This window comes from Dioscorea cayenensis, chromosome 10 (assembly GCF_009730915.1).
Source record: "Dioscorea cayenensis subsp. rotundata cultivar TDr96_F1 chromosome 10, TDr96_F1_v2_PseudoChromosome.rev07_lg8_w22 25.fasta, whole genome shotgun sequence".
NCBI classification, from domain to species: domain Eukaryota; kingdom Viridiplantae; phylum Streptophyta; class Magnoliopsida; order Dioscoreales; family Dioscoreaceae; genus Dioscorea; species Dioscorea cayenensis.
Window position 1 is genome coordinate 4,706,028 of NC_052480.1, and position 19,049 is coordinate 4,725,076.

At 32.7% G+C, this 19,049-nt stretch overlaps 1 protein-coding gene across 1 annotated transcript; it reads left to right on the forward strand.

Moving 5' to 3' along the window:
- The first annotated feature begins 710 nt into the window (after positions 1-710).
- LOC120270876 (GDSL esterase/lipase At1g71250) lies at positions 711-3,091 on the forward strand. The gene is made up of 5 exons (XM_039277952.1): positions 711-989; positions 1,576-1,703; positions 1,822-2,067; positions 2,173-2,428; positions 2,760-3,091. Exons 1-5 carry the CDS (start codon positions 740-742, stop codon positions 2,978-2,980), a joined length of 1,101 nt encoding a protein of 366 aa, XP_039133886.1. The 5' UTR covers positions 711-739; the 3' UTR covers positions 2,981-3,091.
- The last annotated feature ends 15,958 nt before the right edge of the window (positions 3,092-19,049 follow it).

The window sequence follows — 19,049 nt, forward strand, 5'->3', positions numbered from 1 at the left end:
ATGATACTTATATTTACATAAATATAAATTAACCTTTTCGGTTCATGCGTTAGAAGTACTACACTAAAACTTTTTGTTAGAGGTGAAAGAAAAGAAGAAATGGGACATGTGGTTGTTCATCACTCACAAATAATAGCCGCAATTTTTGACATCTTGAACACATGATTGGATTGAGTTATTGATATGCAAGTTTTCTAATTTATATTATTACTACATTGGATTTGACTAGATAAACATTAAACTTTATTGCCACCAAGTTTTAATTAAGTTAATTGAATCATGTTTAAGATTTTTCATATAAAAAGACATTGTTTAATTAGAATTTGCATATATAGGGTTTCTTTTTCTCCGTTGTTTCACACTCAATCCATGGGCTGAATGTGAACCTTGATATATAAATTAATAAATAAATAAACTATAGATAATTAATTAATCATGCCATGCCTAGATTTTAGTTACAAATTAATGTAAACATTAAACAAATAAACAGCAAGCAAATGGCATGAATGCATGGCCAACTTTGCATTATTCCCATGACCCAAAAGCCAAAAAACCATGAGACGTTATGAGAATCTCAAAAAAAGAAACACAACTCCTTCATGACTTGCATGCATGCAATGCTAACAGTTACACAAGAAGACTCCTCTTCAAGACTCTCAAAGCTCTTCTTATAAATCTCATGCATTTCATTTTAACAAAAGAAACTCAATTATAAAAATTTATAATTATATCCATCAAAATGATGATGTTGATGATGTTTGTAGGTTTAGTGGTGATGGTGATGCAGAGTTCAATAACTAGTGGTGATCAAGCTTCAATAGGAGCACAAGTTCCAGCCATGTTTGTGTTTGGTGACTCTTTGGTTGATGATGGGAATAACAACTACTTGGCTTCCATTGCCAAAGCCAACTACTACCCTTATGGCATTGACTTCTTTCAAGGTCCTACAGGGAGGTTCAGCAATGGCAAAACTGTCATTGATTTCCTATGTGATTCTCTCTAAACCATTCTCTTTTTTAGTATACATATACATATACATATACATATATATATATATATATCGGATACGCAAGTCAATTTCTCCATCAATATATATATATATATGAATGTACCACAATCATGCATGGATAGGAAAAATATATAGAAAAATTATCTTGCAAAATTTGTGGGGGAAAAATATTTCAATAGAAACTTATTTTCATAATCTTTAACATGATTTATGTTTTTCTTTTAGTATAAAAAAAAAACAAAAATTTTTTATAATAGATTTTTAAGATTGTTTTAGGCTTAATGTATTGTAATATTTTCATGAATTTTGATATACATACATACATACATATACATATATATATATTATATGTTAGAAATATCTACTAATTATTAGGATTCTATATTATTAGATGAAATATGGAATAATAAATTGTGACATGGAGTTGTTTTATTTTGTTTTATATATCTATTATATATGCATATATACATATATATTACATTAACAAGTATCTGTTAAATGTCTTTAAAGAATAATTTTCTATTTTTCTATTCTCTCTTGATATATATATATATATATATAATCAGGTGAACTTCTTGGGCTTCCATACATACCAGCATACACAACCCCTGGTCTTAATGGCACAAGATTAATAAATGGAGTGAACTATGCTTCAGCAGCTGCAGGAATCCTTGAAGAGACTGGCCTATATCTTGTAAACATACACAAACTTAGTTAATTAACACATAAAAATTAATAATTAATCAAGTACAAATTATTAATTACTCAAACTCATCCTCTTGTTCTTAATTTTCTGTCTTTCTAATGTACAGGGTGACAGGTTTAGTCTAGATCAGCAAGTCCTCAACTTTGAGAACAACTTGAACGATTTAAGACAAGTAATCGGTGATGCCGGAAACTTCACTCAATACTTAGCGAGATCCATTGTAGTGATGGTACTTGGTAGCAATGACTACATAAATAACTACTTGTTGCCATCTCTTTATCATTCAAGTTATATTTATAACACTCAAGAGTATGCCAACCTTCTGCTAAATCACTACACTAGACAACTACTTGTAAGTAAATTTAATTAAGCTTTTTTTAATTTTAACTTTATTATTATTATTATTATTATTATTATTATTATTATGAACATGAAATGGAAGCCATGGTACGTGCAGGCTTTGCACAGTGTGGGGCTTCGGAAGTTCTTGCTTGCCGGAATTGGCCCGCTCGGTTGCATTCCGAACCAGAGAGCCACCGGATATGCTCCTCCGGACAGATGTGTATCTCAAGTGAATGCAATGGTTGGTTTGTTTAATGTCGGACTTAGAAACCTTGTTCAGCAGTTGAACACAAACCATCCCGGAGCTGTTTTTGTTTATGGTAACACTTATGGTGCTCTAGGTGATCTGCTCAACAACCCCAGGAATTATGGTATGTGAATTGGTTTTAATTTGTTATAAATTTTATAGAAAAACATCCTGTGATTATATGTATGCTTTTAATGTTTAAAAATAGTACTTGTTGCTTCTGGATATCATATCCAATTCATGTAATTTATATAAACAAGAATTCAAGTTGATAACTTATGCTTATATATTCAAATCTATATAATTTAAATCAATCAATGTAGGATTATTAGTTACTGTAATATTGACCATCTATCAGTGTGTCAGAAACTTGTTAGAATTCAGCATATCATATATATCTTAAATTCTGCTCCTTGCAAGTTTTTACAATTTTATTTTTACTTGTAACACTGTAGGATTTTTGGTTGTGGATCGAGCATGTTGCGGATTAGGAAGGGATCGAGCGCAGATCACATGTGTGCCGATAAGTACACCGTGCTCGAACCGGAGAGAGTATGTTTTCTGGGATGCATTTCATCCTACAGAAGCAGTGAATAGGATTTTGGCTGAGAGAGCTTTCAGAGGTTCTACTAATGATTGTTATCCTGTCAATGTTCAGCAGCTTGCTCAAATATAAGGACTCTTTCTCAGAATGGTTAGAAGATCTTTTAATAATTAAGTGCATGAATGTTAATTTAGATCTTCTTTGAATAAATATGCATGGTTTGAACTTTAAACTTAATTTGTGTGGATGGGAATGGTTAATAAAAACTTTGTGAAAACTGAAAATGACTTCTGCCTGTCTTCACATCTATTGTTATGTATGTACCATAACTAAATTTGGTTGTATATATATATTAGAAGAATGTGTGTACATAAACTCCTATATATTTTAACTTTTGCAAAAAGTTAATACTTCTTTCAAACAATAATAATTATAAAAACCACTAAAGCATTATATATGTTTAATTGACAAGAATCCTAAAACCTCTACTTTCCAAAATATATTTAGTTCTACAAGATAAGTGCTTTTTCATATTACTCAACTACAAGATAATTTTCAATTTATTGATTCTGATTTAAATCATATACATAGACATTGTCTGAAAGGAAGGTTGTAATGGTACGTAGTACACTACAAGAAAAATAGGAATTTGGCACGGTAATTTTGGCACGGAAATAAACCAAAAAACCGTGACAAACTGATTTTGGCACGAATTTTGGCACGGAATATTAACCATGCCTATAGCATGCGTGACAAATGTAATTTGTCACGGAATAGTAAAACCGTGACAAAATTGTCACAGTTTTTGTCATGATTGTTGGCACGATTGATTTTGTCACGGTTTTTGGCACGATCGAGTTTGTCACGATTTTTGGCACGGTTTTTGGCACGATCGATTTTGTCACGATTTTTGTCACGGTCAAATTTGTCACAGTTTCTGGCACGGTCAATTTTGTCATGGTTTTTGGCACAATTGATTTTGTCACCATTTTTGGCACGGTTGAATGTCACAAAAATAATTTTTGGCACAATTTTTGTCACGTTTTTAAATTTAACATGATTGTTGACACATTTTTTGTCACGGTTTTTTTCACAGATTCGAATTTACTGATGCTATTGACATAATTTTTTGTCACGAAATCTGGCACAATTCTATTTGAAAAAATAAAATAACTCACAAATAAATTTATTTAATATTAGAACCTGCATTTAATTTCATCAAAATATAAATTACAATATTCGTTAAATATGCAAAATGTTATTACAATCATAGCATTATTACAATAATAAAGTCCAATCTAACATAACTCTATACATCATCATAAACCCTATACTTAATCTTAAAGAAATCGAGCTCTTTTTCGAATTGGATCGGTGCTTAGTCGCTTCTTCAATGTCACTGCATATCGTGTAAATTTCATAAGATAATGCCAAATTAATATCCGGAGCATCAATACAATGTTTAACGACACATTGCAATTCTTGTACAATTTCATAGAAGAATAAAAGTAAGCAAGTTAGTTCACAAAGACAACATATTAAACTAGAAATTCCAAGGTAAAATGAGACAAAAGAATCTTGGGACAAGATAAAGATCCGAGTATCAAACATTAGTACACAACAATCACAAAGAGTGCCTTCAATTCAAATATCTAATGTTGCCGTAAAGCTTGATTAAGTGGAATTTATAATTGTCTGGGAAAGGTGAAACAGATACACTGAATTAAGTACATCAAAGGTAATCCATAAATTAGCAAGATGGAGGAGAGGATGGGTTTTTGTTTGATGGAGGGCTCTTGATAACTTTGATGTTGGTTGTGGACCGTCGGATCTTGATGCCAATCCATCAATCAATTAAACTAACACATATCTATATTTTAATATTTCAAGATTAATAAAAACCGGAAAGTGAAGACATTGTTAAGAAAATTAGCAAGGAAATTAGGGATTATTATGTTTAGTTATGGAAATGAAAATTTTGACATGTTCCTTTATTTCTCACGGTTTTTGGCACATCCAAACTTAAACCGTGCTAAAAACCGTGCCAAATGTCATGTACTCTATTGTCATGGTTTTTGGCACGGTTTAGGCTTGACCGTGCCAAAAACAGTGACAAAGAAAAGGATGGTGTGTTTGTCACGGTTTTTGGCAGACAAGCCTAAACTGTGCCAAAAACCGTGCCAAATGCCATGTACTCTATTGTCACGGTTTTTGTCACAGTTTAGGCTTGGCCATGCCAAAAACCGTGACAAAGAAAGGGATGGTGTATTTGTCATGGTTTTGTACGCACCAAGCCTAAACTGTGCCAAAAACCGTGTCAAATACCATGTACTCTATTGTCACGGTTTTTGGCACGGTTTAAGCTTGGCAGTGCCAAAAACCGTGACAAAGAAAGAGTTGGTGTGTTTGTCACGGTTTTTGCAGCGCCAAGCCCTAAACAGTGCAAAAATTGTGCCTAAAATGCCATGTACTCTATTGTCAGCGTTTTTGTACGGTTTGGAAGCTAGTCGTGCTCAAAAACCGTGACAAAGAAAGTGATGGTGTGTTTGTCACGGTTTTTGACACGGCCAAGCCTAAACCGTGCCAAAAATTGTGCCAAATGTCATGTACTCCATTGTCACGATTTTTGGTACGGTTTAGGCTTAGCCGTGCCAAAAACCGTGACAAAGAATGGGATGGTGTGTTTGTCACGGTTTTAGTGTAATACCCTGAACCTTTGGATACCTGTTGGAAAATATATTCAGGGTATTACTACGATTCTGATAAGAATTTTTTTCTACGAGTAACCTTTGTGGAGAAACCCTAAGTGGAAAGAACAAGGACCTAAGTGTGAAAGTTTATAAAAAGATTTTTGGGTTAAAGAGTAATAGAAAAAGGATTGATATAAAAATGTTTCTGGCATCCAAGGACTGAAAGGTAAGATGGAAGGGATCTTTTTGAAATGTTGTACTATAATCCAAGGACCATTGGATAATTTAAAAGGATCTTTTGAGAATACTATTTTGTAATTCAGGGACCATTCATGAGTTTTTCAGGGACTGTTTTGTAAGGAATTATGTTTTGAGGGACTAAATGTAAATTTCGGCTGAAAGTTAAATTTGGAGAAAAATCTAGAGCTTGAGTGTTGTTCATCTTCTTCTCCACCATTTCTTCTGATGAACCCGAGTTAAAATGAAGAAATGGGAAGAAATTTGAGGTTTTTAAGGAGAGGGACTTGGAGATCGTCGGAGGAGAGCTCATGGGAGGGATGACTTAGGCAGTAGAAGCTTCCTAGTATTGTTTTTGGCAAGTGTATGCATGTATGTATAAATATGTATTTTTAGTTGGATTGGATGAAAATGATTATGGATTTGAATGTATATTGATGAGGGATGATAGTAATTGTTGTGAAATTATTTTTTATGTTGAAAAGCCTATATTTGTGATGAAATTGCTTGAAATGGAGATGAGATTAAGGATTCTGTAGCAATTCTTGTAGCCGAGATTAGGGGTTTGGTTTGGTTAATTAAATTGGTGATGATGATGATTAAGGTGTTAATGATGATGGTTAGATTGAAATGGGTTGAGTTAGCCAGAGTTGATTTGGTTGGATCAAACCAAGTTGGAATGAATTGGTTGAATTGAATTGATTTTGGTTGAGTTGGGCTTGATCAAATCAAGTTGAGATAGTTTAGGTTTGGTTCAGTGATTTGGGCTAGGGGTTTTGGGGCTGAACCAAGTTGGTTCAATGGATTTTTTTGAATAAGAATTGGGTTGGTTCAAGCTGGTTCGAGTGAAATTGAGTTTGGTTCGAGTGCAATTAAGCTTGGTTCGAGTGGAATTAAGGTTTGTTCAGATTGATTCAGCGAGTGTTTACCCTAAATTGAGTTGGTTTAAGTGCAATTGAAAGCCGAGTTGGATAATGCAAGGTCGGGGTTTTAACGGATTGGAGTGAGTGGGGCGATAGAAGTCTATTGTTGTTTATTGTATTTTTATTTTGGGTTTAAATGTATTTATTTATTTTTTTATTATATTATTCATTGTTAGGTGTTGTTCGGGTCTTGGGAGAGAGTTCGGGTCTAGCAAGGAACCCAAGGACACCGGGTGAGTTAGTAGTGGCTATTATTTTTAAATAATTGATTAATTATTATTATTTTGAAATAATTATTTAATGGCTAGTATTTTGAAAAATAATTATTTAAGTATTTCTTTTTATCATGTTTAATTGGCGTATAATGTTGAGGTATCACGTATATTTATTTCCCAGTTGATGTTCTGACAATCGTATTGATACATCAATTTCGTATAATTATACGTATTTATAAATAGTATAAAAATACATGTATATGTGATTTAATTATTGATTCATGAATTTATTTTTGGATGGTTATATATACTTTTGATTTGGAATGATTTGTGAAATCATATGCGTGTATTAAAAATGTTTTACAGACAGATATTTGTGGGGATTTTGGTTTTTCATTCATGGCGTAGGAATGGTATTTTATGTTGGATTTTCTTGATATTATGCATGTATACGTCTTTGTGAATGTCTCGGATAAGGACCATGTGATATGATTTACTCTGGGTTTGTATTATTCTTTGCATCTACGTGTTGTTTTTGGATGGTGACGGGCTAAGGCCCGACTCTCTGCGATAGTGGGTCCCCGAGGCCGACCCTTTAGAGGTGGCGTGGTGGACACGAGTGTTGATTTGTCCGGATCGGTGGGAGGCGTAGAGCCACGAGTTGGATTATACAGTCGGGATCCCGAGTCCGCACGGGACCCGATGGGCCCAGACGTCGAGGTTCACGAAGACCTTGAGTGGCTCCCAACCCTAGTCGCGGCGGCGGCTAAGTCGGGGAGGAGTTTTCGGGGCTATGGATTTGAGAATGGTTTTATATTATCAGTTATTTTTGATATTGATTTATGATGAATTTATGTTTCAAAAGTTCTTTAAAAAAATGTATTTTTGCTTAGAATTACAGTATTTTTGGAAAAGTTGGAAAAATTATTTAAGCGGTTGGTATTTATATACTTTATATACACTATATTTAAGTATTTGGAATTATTAAGCACTCTGAAAAAGCCCAATTTGAATGTCTCTGTAGACTGCGAGGCGAGGAACCTAGATTACTGATCGGGTTTAGAGCGAGTCGAGGGGTTCGATCCGGGGCTGCGAGTGGGTCCCTCATTTCTTTCTTTCTTGTTATTGGTGTCATGACCTTGTAGCGGTTGTACCCGCATAATTAGAAATAATTATATTTATTGTATTTATGTATTTGAACATGTACTTGGTGAAAAATTGTAAATTGTGATTTGTAGAGTCCGCTTTTTGTTTAAAAGCAGGTGTCAGTTTCCAGTTAAAAGGGAATTTTAACTGATGGGTGCCACATTTACCTCGGTAGAAGGGGTAGGTGTGACATTTAGGCACGACCAAGCCTAAACCATGCCAAAAACTGTGACAAATGCTATGTACTCCATTGTCACGATTTTTAGCACGATTTGAAAGCACGCCATGCAAAAACCGTGACAAAGAATGAGACAGATGAGTTTGATCGCGGTTTTTGAGCGCGACCAAGCTTTAAATCGTGCCAAAAAGCGTGCTAAATGCTATGTACTCCGTTGTCGCGCGATTTTTTGGCACGATTTGAGAGCTTAGTCGTGCCAAAAACCGTGAGAAAAAATGAGATAGGTGAGTTTGTACGCGGTTTTAGGCACGACCCGAGCCTAAACCGTGCCAAAAACTGTCTTAAATGCTATGTACTCCATTGTCGCGATTTTTGGCATGATTTGAAAGCTTAGCCGTGCCAAAACCGTGACAAAGAATGAGATGGTGTGTTTGTCGCGGTTTTGGCACTGAGTTTTTGTTTAAATTTTAGACGAAAACATAAATGGTGCTAAATACTGTGACAACATTGTCACGATTTGGTAATCGTGCCAAATACCGTAACAACTTTGTCACTATCTTTGGCTTCGTGCCGATTTCCGTGACAAATTTGGCGGAATCAAAACTCGTGCCAAAATAAATCAGTGCCAAATTGCATTTTTTGTAGTGGTATGACCCTACTAAATTTTTTTTACCCATTTCCTCACATTACTAAATTTTTTTTACCAATTTCCTCACATTACTAAAAGACCATTTTATGTTGGTCTATTTTGTCACGGAATGAAAACCGTGCAAGATTTTTCACTAAAATTGGTATGGAAACAAAAAAGCGTACCAAATTTTTTTCACGGAAATTGGTCCGGAAACAAAAAAATGTGACAATAATTGGCACATAAACAAATACTATGACAAAGTTTGTTACGATATTTGTTTTCGTGCCAATAGTTGTGACAAATTTGTCACGGTACTTACAATCTGTGGCAAAAACTGTGACAAATACAAAAACAATATTTTCACGATTAAAACCATGATAAAAACAGTGACAAAATAGACCAACATAAAATGGTCTTTTAGTAATATTACAAAAAACTAAAACAAATTAATAACAAATATAAAATTGACATGGATTGAAGAGATGAGTACAACCCTCCACCGATAATCTCAAATGATTGATAATATGATTCTATTTTTAAAACTTAATAAATTATTTTTTTAAGAAAAAAAATTATAATTTTTATTTGGCACGGCGCACCCAAAGACGTGCCAAATACCGTGACAAATAAGATTATTTAATTGTCACAGGTTTTGTCACGGTTTTGGATATACTTTGTCAAATTCATTGCTACATTTTTATTTTTCCATAAAAATTATATTTGCCGTGTACATGCACAAATATTATGATTCAGTCTATAGCAACTAAATATAAATAACAAAATATAAAATTAGCATGGATGCATATGAAACATGTCAACCTAGTTAAAGTGAACATAATGCAAAATAAACTAGTGAATAATTTATTAAGTAAAACATTAAAAACTAATAACTATTTACACCCACTCGTCTTATCTATATTACAACCATCCACGCAAAGAATCTCAAATTATTGATGATATAATTCTAATTATAATCAATTTTTTATAAAATAATTAGAAACTTACTCATTTGTCATAGAATTTGGCACTGCATGCTTGATGCAGTGCCAAAAATCGTGACAAAAAATTTTATTCGTCACGGTTTTTGGCACGGTTTTGGATATAGGTTGTCATATTCATTCCTATATTTTTTTATTTTTTTCATAGAAAATTATATTTGTTGTGTATATGCACAAATATTATGATTAACTCAATAGAAAAATAAATATAAATAACCAAATATAAAAATTTTTCTTTCATTATAACGAAAAAAATAGTGGTAAATGATAAATTTAAAAAAGTAAATTAGTGCTTCTTGATATTTTTAAAGTGATAATTAAAAAGGAAATTAAATACCTTCTAAAAAGTGATAAATATATACTAATAGAAGGAGTATTTAAAACAAAAATTATTTTATTAATTAAATAATAGTTAATAAAGGTATCCAAAAATAATATTGAATTTTTAAATTGTGAGATTTTTTGGACGATATCATACTAATCAAAATTGGTTATAAATTAATAACTGGTACATCATAATTATCCCTCTCATGCATTGGTAAAAGCAAAAAAATTAAAGGGGTGTTGAATTCATATTTTTAAAAAATTAAATAATTATTAAATAATTATATTAATTTAAAAATTGAGATTATAATAATCAATATTGTAAAAATAGCTTCTCTCTCGAATGCATGCCATTCTCAACCCACTAGAAACCTAGTCCGATGTTCCAACCTCGATCACTCTACGCTCGCCATCTATCCTCTCAATGATGAAATCCGCACTCCTCGAACGAGCAAGCCATCGCTCGACACATTGACTTCTTGAGCCGCTCACCGTGATCTTCTTTGCTCTTGAGCGAGTCTTCTCCCGATGATCACTGGTCCTTTCCTATGTGATTTTGCTTAAAAGGTGAAAAGGCATTTTTCGTATTTGTTTTTGCTTCTCACTCAACTCTAGAGTAAAGCGGTGTTAGCAAACGAAAAGTTAAAAATAAATATTATTTAAAAAGAAGACCTATAATGAATACTAAAAATTTTTAGTGTTTTTAGTGTTTTTTTTAATAACTGAATTTGAGAGTGCTTTTTTTATTATTATTATTTCCAATATTTTAAAACAACTTTATATAATTATAACATTATTAATATTTATGAAATCATATCCCACATAATTAGACTGGAGATATTCGTTGTCGGTGGGATCCAACGGCCACCAAGGGATGTGCCTTATCTTAGTTTGAATTAATAGATGTGATTTGAAGGGAGCATATTCCTTGTTTTATGAATCTTGGTCTCGATCCCACCAGTGAGCGCTATGTACGGAGGGTCCCATTTAAAAGAGAGGCGTGCCTTAAAAGCGTATCTAAGTAAATTTGAATGAAGGGTGGATATTGGGCCACGTGGCAAATGGCACGAGGGGCAAGGGCAACTATTTTTACCCCGTAAAAACATGAGCATGCAAGCATTAGATAAAGAAGCATGGACAACTTCCAAGAGATGGCGATTCTTACACTTTGCGACACCATTCTGTTGTGGAGTATATGTGCATGTGGTTTGATGAACAATACCATGTTGACTTAGAAATTGATGTAAGTCATGGTTGATGTACTCTCCTTCATTGTCAGACTGAAGTATCTTGATTTTATTATCAAATTGAGTAGCAACATATTGATAAAATAGCTTGAATTTGGAGAAATTTCCTTGTTTTTGCTTTAAGGGGGAAACCCAACTCATTTGGATGCAATCATCAATAAACGTCACAAACCACTTAAAAATTTAAAACCACTCATAGTAGAAACTTGTGATGGTCCCCAAACATTAGAGTGAATAATTGCGAGAGATATAGAACTTTTATTTAATCTTAATGGATAAGTAGTACAATGACTTTTAGTTGTTCTGCCGAGGTTGTTTAGACCTGTAATTACCAAGGCAGGAACTAAATGTGCTTCAACAGGTGGGTTAATTCGTAATAGCAATGGTGATTGCCTTGGTTGCTTTGTGACCAATATTGGCTTGACTCATAGTTTCATGACGAAACTTTGGGGCATTCGTGAGTGTTTGTTACTTGCCAAAAACTTGGACTCTCTTCAATGGTGGTCTAAATAGATGGAGCGTTAGTGGTTCGACTCCTAACTAATAGTATGGATAGCCATCATCCCTGTTCTCCTTTGGTACATGATGCAATATCTTTGATTAAGGAATGGTGGGTGAAGGAATTGTTAGACATGTCTATCATTAGTGTGTTGATTTCTTAGCAAATCTTGTCCAGAGCTACCTTCATGGAACCACATTAATGATCAATCCACATATCGCCTTATCCCTTTGATAAAGCGTGACATGTTAGGAAGATCCATAACAAGGATTTGATCCTTTTTGGCTCCTTATATACCAAAAAAAAAAAAAAAACTTCTTACTTTAGTTCTTAATTGTTAATTGGGTTAAATACTAATAATGTAGAAATAATGGGTTTTTTAACATCTAAACCAAATTTATAGATTTATGCATATGGTGGGGGTTCACGTGGGAGGGAGTTGGTTTTGGATCCATTGGCTTTAGATATTGGGTTTATTATTGGCGCCGGCCCAAATGAAGAAAGTGGTGGCTTTTATTTTCAGGTTGGTGGTGAGCCTATGGTGTTATGTGAAGTGGGCCGTCAGGTGGGCCGAATTAATAGCCTCGATGTTTTAGAAGGGGCTGTCAGGGTTGGACCGATTTTTGGGCCGATTAAGGAGGGAGTTGAAAAGGAAACTCAAGTCAAGTGTTGGTAGTAGAAAGCCCAGCAAGGCCTTTGCAAGGCATCAATTCAGATTATTCACGCTCTGTGTAGGCTAGCGAAGCTCCCATGGGCGAGGAGGCACGAGACCGGATCAAAAGCTAGTCCTTTTCATGTTTGTAGGGCGTTGAGGAAGCCCTTTTTCCTCTTTTTGAGTCTTTGTTGGTTGTTTATTCACCCCTAGTGGATTTTTTTAGGTTGTTTTATTCTCCTTTTCTAGAGAAAGTTGTATTTTTTTTTTGAATTTTAATCGAAGTTGTTTATCCACCTTTAAAAAAAAACTATTAAATGAGAATATAAGATACTAAACATTAAAAAAATTATTAAACACAAAATTTACATACTAATTGAAAATTTATGTGTTTATAGTAATTGGAAGTACATTTGGTAAATATGGCAAAATTGTAATTTTAGACAAAATAAACTAATGGAGTGAGTGTAATGAATGAAAAAGAACTAAACTAAAAATACAAGAAGTGATTGGGAAGTTTTGAGACTGTTAAGGATCTATAAATAATTTTCTCTTTAAATTACAACTGTTAAAAAGTAGTTATTAGAGAAATAGATATTTGTTTTTAAATTTAGAAATGAACTCAATTTCTATTTTCTTAATTTATATGTTGTATAAAAAAGTATCTTTTTTACTTTAAAATTATTGTAAAACTCGATAAATAAATATTTGATGAAATTAATAAATAACGTTTTTTTTGTCTCAATTCATACCAATGTTCTAAGTTTAATGACTTCGATAAATACATAAGATAATAATTTTTTACAACTCTTTAAAGCCCAACAAAAGTATAAATTAATGATTCAATGAATATATACAAAACAAATTCTTACAAAATTCATAATATGGAAGTTGTTTAGACTATTCTATTTTAAATTTTACTTTTATTTTTTAAATATATATCTAAATCAATTTTTCCTATGGAATAAATTCAATTTCATCCTTAATTTATTACAAAACACACATCTATTTTTATAGAGAAATGATCCCACGGAACCGGTTCCATGATAGTTATTATAGAACCGAGATGTGGCTCAACCTCATATGTTGGATTTTCTCGATTTAATAACTTCTAAAGTAAAAGCATGAATCTTTTAAAATAATTACCAATATATTCCTAGATTATATAATATAAAACAGCAAAATTTATAACCTCATGGCTAAAAATGAGCCTCGTCTTGGTGCTGTGGTAGTTATCATGGAACTGAGTCTACCTGATAAAATTTCTTTTTTTTATATGCATTATATTACATTAATTATAACAAGTAGTTTTTTTAAAAATGTTTTTATTACTAAAAAAACATCTTCTAAAGAAATGTCCCATAAAACGCAAGACCTTGATCATCATCAACTAGCATATGCATTACTCATTGAACAATTTTTTTATTTATATATAATTGATTACATTTTAGTGTCATTTTCTCTAATATTATAAATAAAAACATGTAATTATTATGGCTTTTATTATTATTATTTTTGTCATTGTTCTCCAAGATAATAACTTTAAAAGACCCCGCTAAATTAATAAATATTTATTTATAGATAAATTAATAAATTATTTATTTATCTATAAATAAAAAAACTCTATAAAATAATAATTTTTCCTTAGTCCCAATAGTATTCTTGTATATAAGTTTCGCTTAGAAAATTTATAAATAGCCTTAAATCTATAAACTTTTTAATAATTGTTTAAAATCATATAAAAACAGTTTATTAATGGGTGCATCTCTAAATGCATAGATTCTAATTCTATAAATATTTATAATGCTGCCATTATGTGAATTCTAGTAATTATATAATATTATTTTACGAGTTAATTATTTTTCCAGAAATAATTAAAAACCAAACACATTTCTAAGTTTGAAAATTCTCCTAATTGCGTGCATTTTCTAATAAATCATATGCCATATATAATTCTTAAAATTTGATTTGTACACACACACACACACACACACACACACACACACACATATATATATATATATTAATATATAGCCTCTACCCAACATATATTATCAAAATGTGTCATAAATTATAAAATATAGATTTCTATTAATAAAAATATAATTTTATCTAAATTTTTAAATTGCAACAAATAATGTTAATTTTTATTTTGTAATGCATAAAACTAGTTAAATTTTACTAAGTTATAAGAAAAAAAATATTAATTCAATGTATATGTATGTTACCAACAGCCTTTGGTTCAATTGGTACTGGGTCCCTTGCGTAGGGCCTTCGTTTCGGGGAGGACCCGAGATCGAATCCCATGTTCGCGCAAGGTGAGGGCACGTGGGTCGGCGTTGAGTTCTGCTCCCCACACGTGCACGTCCCTGACTTACCCTTAGATGGGGGCACTTGTCATCTATTTGTCAAAAAAAAAAATGTATATGTATACCTTATAGTTTGTATACATACTATTTTTAGATATATTAAAAATTTGAACGTTTAACTTTGAAATGAGCAAAGAGAATAGCTTCAATCCTCATTAAGAAGCTACCAATTTTAAATCATTTACCAGATATTATCTAGTGCACTGTCCCCACAAATGGCAGAGATCATTAGAGATGTTTAAATTTATATAATAATTCAAGATGATAATATAAGATAATATGAAACTATAATTTTAAAATTCTATGGTATCTATATATAACTATATAATGTATATATCTCTAAAAATTGGCTAGATTTTTAATAAAAAAATGGATAAACCGCATTCATTCCATATACAAAAACACAACAAAATAAAGTCCCCAACCCACAAGAGTGGGGAACACCAATTACAACATCAACACCCCCACAAGATGAGAGAACCCAAGCTAGAGAAAGACTTCTCTAGCAAACCAACTCCAACACTAGACCTCTCCCTAAGAAGATATATGCTCCGGAGGGACAATGGGCTCCACCTCCCTATCTGGCAAGAATTCCAGGCTCTGTTTGATTTTCTTCATCGGCTCATTCAACTTTGCTCTTTTAGGCCAGGAACTGCATTCAACCACAATAATAGCATAGAACAATTTTCACAATAATAGCCGAATTCGATGCACAAGAAGAAGATAAGCTCGCCAGAATTGAGAAGCCCTTTCAGGTATATATGTAATATAATTATTATTTTTTAAAATTTCGTTCTTCTAGAGAAGTTTAACAATGGCTGGGCCTTTATTCTGAGAACTAAAGATGTCATCAGGTTTGGAAATTCCCCGGCCTCGAACTTAACACAAAATACCAACATACATAATCATCAATAAATTATTTACAAAATTTAAAAATTTCAAAAAATGCAATATAGTTAATATAAGTTTTAAATTTTATTTAATTTTTCTACTAATGTTCATTTAATTATTAATAATTTACTAAATAAATAAATAAATAGATGGTTTTTTTTTCTAATTTTTATTTAGATATTTATAACATAAAATATAATATATATATATATATATAATATTTCAATTAAATATTTTACATTTTTTGGGCCCGGGGAGGGGAGCATATTCCCCTTCCCCGACCCCGGCCCCAACAGGGCGGGGAATCGGATTTCTCGTCGGGGCTGGAGCCAATTGATTTCCGTACGGAGAAGTTTAATTAATACAATACAGACAAAAAAAGACATTAAGGGGCAAATTAGTAAAAAATCAAGAGCAGCCTCGCGTAAACCTTTTCCTGTGATGACGTACGGCTCCTATGTCACACCCACCCTTTCTACCGAGGTAAATGTGACACCCATGAGTTAAAAATCCATTTTAATTGGAAAACTGACAACCCCTTTATAAAACACAATTTGACTTACAAACATGAATGTCAATTTTACACAAACTATAAGTTCAAATACATAAATATAACAAACATAATTACTCCAATTTGCGGGTACAACCGTTACAAGATCACGACACTAATAAATAGAAAGAAATTGGGACCCACTGCACTCTTGGACTAAACCCTGACTAGCTCTATACTCGAACATACAATCTAGTAGGGTCTTGTTCCTGCAATTACATCACATTCAGTTGGTCGGTAGTGGCTCAATAATTTTAAATAATCAAATGTAGCGTACATAAGATATATAAAGAACAATTTTACCAAATAATTTCAAAACTTTCACAAATATCAGAATTTTGGCAAAATACAACTTTTCTGAGCTTTTAAAACATAAATTCATCACCAATCAACATCAATCCAATTTTCTTAGAAAAATCCCAATTTTTGTGAGAGACTATCCTCCTAAGAGCGACAGCTGGGCTTCACCCCCTTATCACAATCCAAAATAACATATAATATAAAAACTGTCTTCAAATCCACTGCTTGAAAACTCTCCTCGACTTAGCCATCGTCACGACCAGGTTGGGAGCTGCCAAGGTCTTCATAACCTTGACGTTGGGCATTGAGATCCCCGTGTGGTGACCCCGGTTTTTCAAATAAAAGATCTCCTTGTCAATGGCTCCACGCACCTCTTGACCAGGATAAAGTCAGGGTTAACCACGCCGTCTCCCATCAAGCCGGACCGTAGAACCCCACACTGCAGTGTCGGACTAAAGTCTGCCGTCACCATCAAAATCGATATAAGATCCATAGTACAATACATATATATGATACCAGTAAAGTCCAGATCCATGATACCATTCCTATACCAGGAATGAAAACCAATTCCACAAACATTGTCGGCAAAATATTTTAATATGCGCACATGGTTTCATAAATCATTCCAAATCAAAGCATATGTAGGCATAAAAAATAAATACATGAACCGAATAATTAAATCATATATACATGTATTTTTATTGTTTGCAAATATGTATAATTATACAAAATAGATGTATCAATACGATTGTCATGGCACATCAACGGCAAATAAATATAAGTATATTTCAACATTGTATGCAATTAAACATAATAAAATGAAATAATTAAACCATTATTTCCAAAATACTAGCTATTAAATAATTATTTCAAAAAAATAATAATTAACCAATTATTTAAAATAATAGCCACTATCAACTCACCTGGTCTCCCTTGGGTTTCTTGCTAGACTTGGAATTCTCTCTCCCAAGCCTGGACAACACCTAACAAGATAACATAATAAAAATAAATACAACAGGCTATTGACCAAAAATTGAACTAAAAATACAAAAAAGGCAATAACTAACTCTCTAATTGGCCCACTCACTCCAATCGGTTCAAACTTGACCTTGCATAATCAAACTAGACTTCAATTGCACTTAAACCAACTTAATTTGGGCTAAACCCTCCTTAACCAACCTAAATCAACCTCAATTTCACTAAACCAAGTTCAATTTAGCCAACCAGCCTTGAATCAACTCTAATTCTTATACAAATTTCTTGAACCAACCTGGTTTAACTGAACCCGATTCTCCTTGAATTGGTTCAGCCCAAAACCCTTAGCCCAACACCTGAACCAAGCCCAAATCAACTTCAACCAACTTAACTTAACCAAACAATTCAAGTCCAACCACACTCAACTACTTCAACTCTCATCCAAACCTAACTCCAATCCAATTAAATGAACTTGACTAAACCAAACCAAATCTACTTCACTTGATTTGATCAAGCCCAATTCAACCAAATCAATTAAACTCAACCAACTTACTCCAACTTGGTTTGATCCAACCAAATCAATTTGGCTAACTCAACCAATTCCAATCCAACCATCATCATTAACATCTTAATCATCATCATCATAAGCTTAATTAATCAAACCAAACCCTAATCTCAGTGCTATGGTAATGATACAGTAAAACCGAAAATCTCATCCCCATTACAGTCAAGATTCAATTCCAAAAATACAAGAATTTCAAAGGAAATTAAAGCATTTAACATTTACAACTATGAACCATGTTTTTGCCACACAAAACCAAGCCAAACTCATAAAATAAAACAAGTTAAAATTTAGCATGGTTGCTCAAGCTTCTTAACCAAACATTAAGTTTTAATTCAACCAAGAAAACCCTTACCAAGCAATGTCATCCCTCCAGCGAGTTCACTCATATGATCTTCAAGTCCTCACCTCTAACCTCTCATTTATCTTCTCATTTCTTCATTTTTTTTTTCTCTCTCAGGTCACTGTAGCACTATGAAGGAGAAGGTAAAGAAACCATCCAATTATAGATTTTTTTCTCAACTTAAGTTTCTAGCAAAAATCATTGTTAGTCCCTGAAAAATTCATCAATGGTCCCTGAATTATGAAATAATATTGCCAAAATATCGTTGTAAATTATCCAACGGTCTTTGGATTATAACACAATATTTCAAAAGGTCCCTTCCGCCTTACCTTTCAGTCCTTGGTTTCCAATAATATTTCATATCAATCCTTTGTCCATTACTCTTTAACCCAAAATCTTTTAGAAACTTTCACACTTAAGTCTTTATTCTTTCCACTTGGGGTTTCACAATAAGATTGCTCTGTAGAAAAA

Excerpts from the sequence above, each read along its gene's own strand:
- LOC120270876 (XM_039277952.1), top strand. The coding sequence starts at position 740 with ATGATGATGTTGATGATGTTTGTAGGTTTAGTGGTGATGGTGATGCAG. Across the intron at positions 990-1,575 it reads AACTGTCATTGATTTCCTAT|GTGAACTTCTTGGGCTTCCA; the intron begins GTGATTCTCTCT and ends ATATATAATCAG. Across the intron at positions 2,068-2,172 it reads ACTACACTAGACAACTACTT|GCTTTGCACAGTGTGGGGCT; the intron begins GTAAGTAAATTT and ends TGGTACGTGCAG.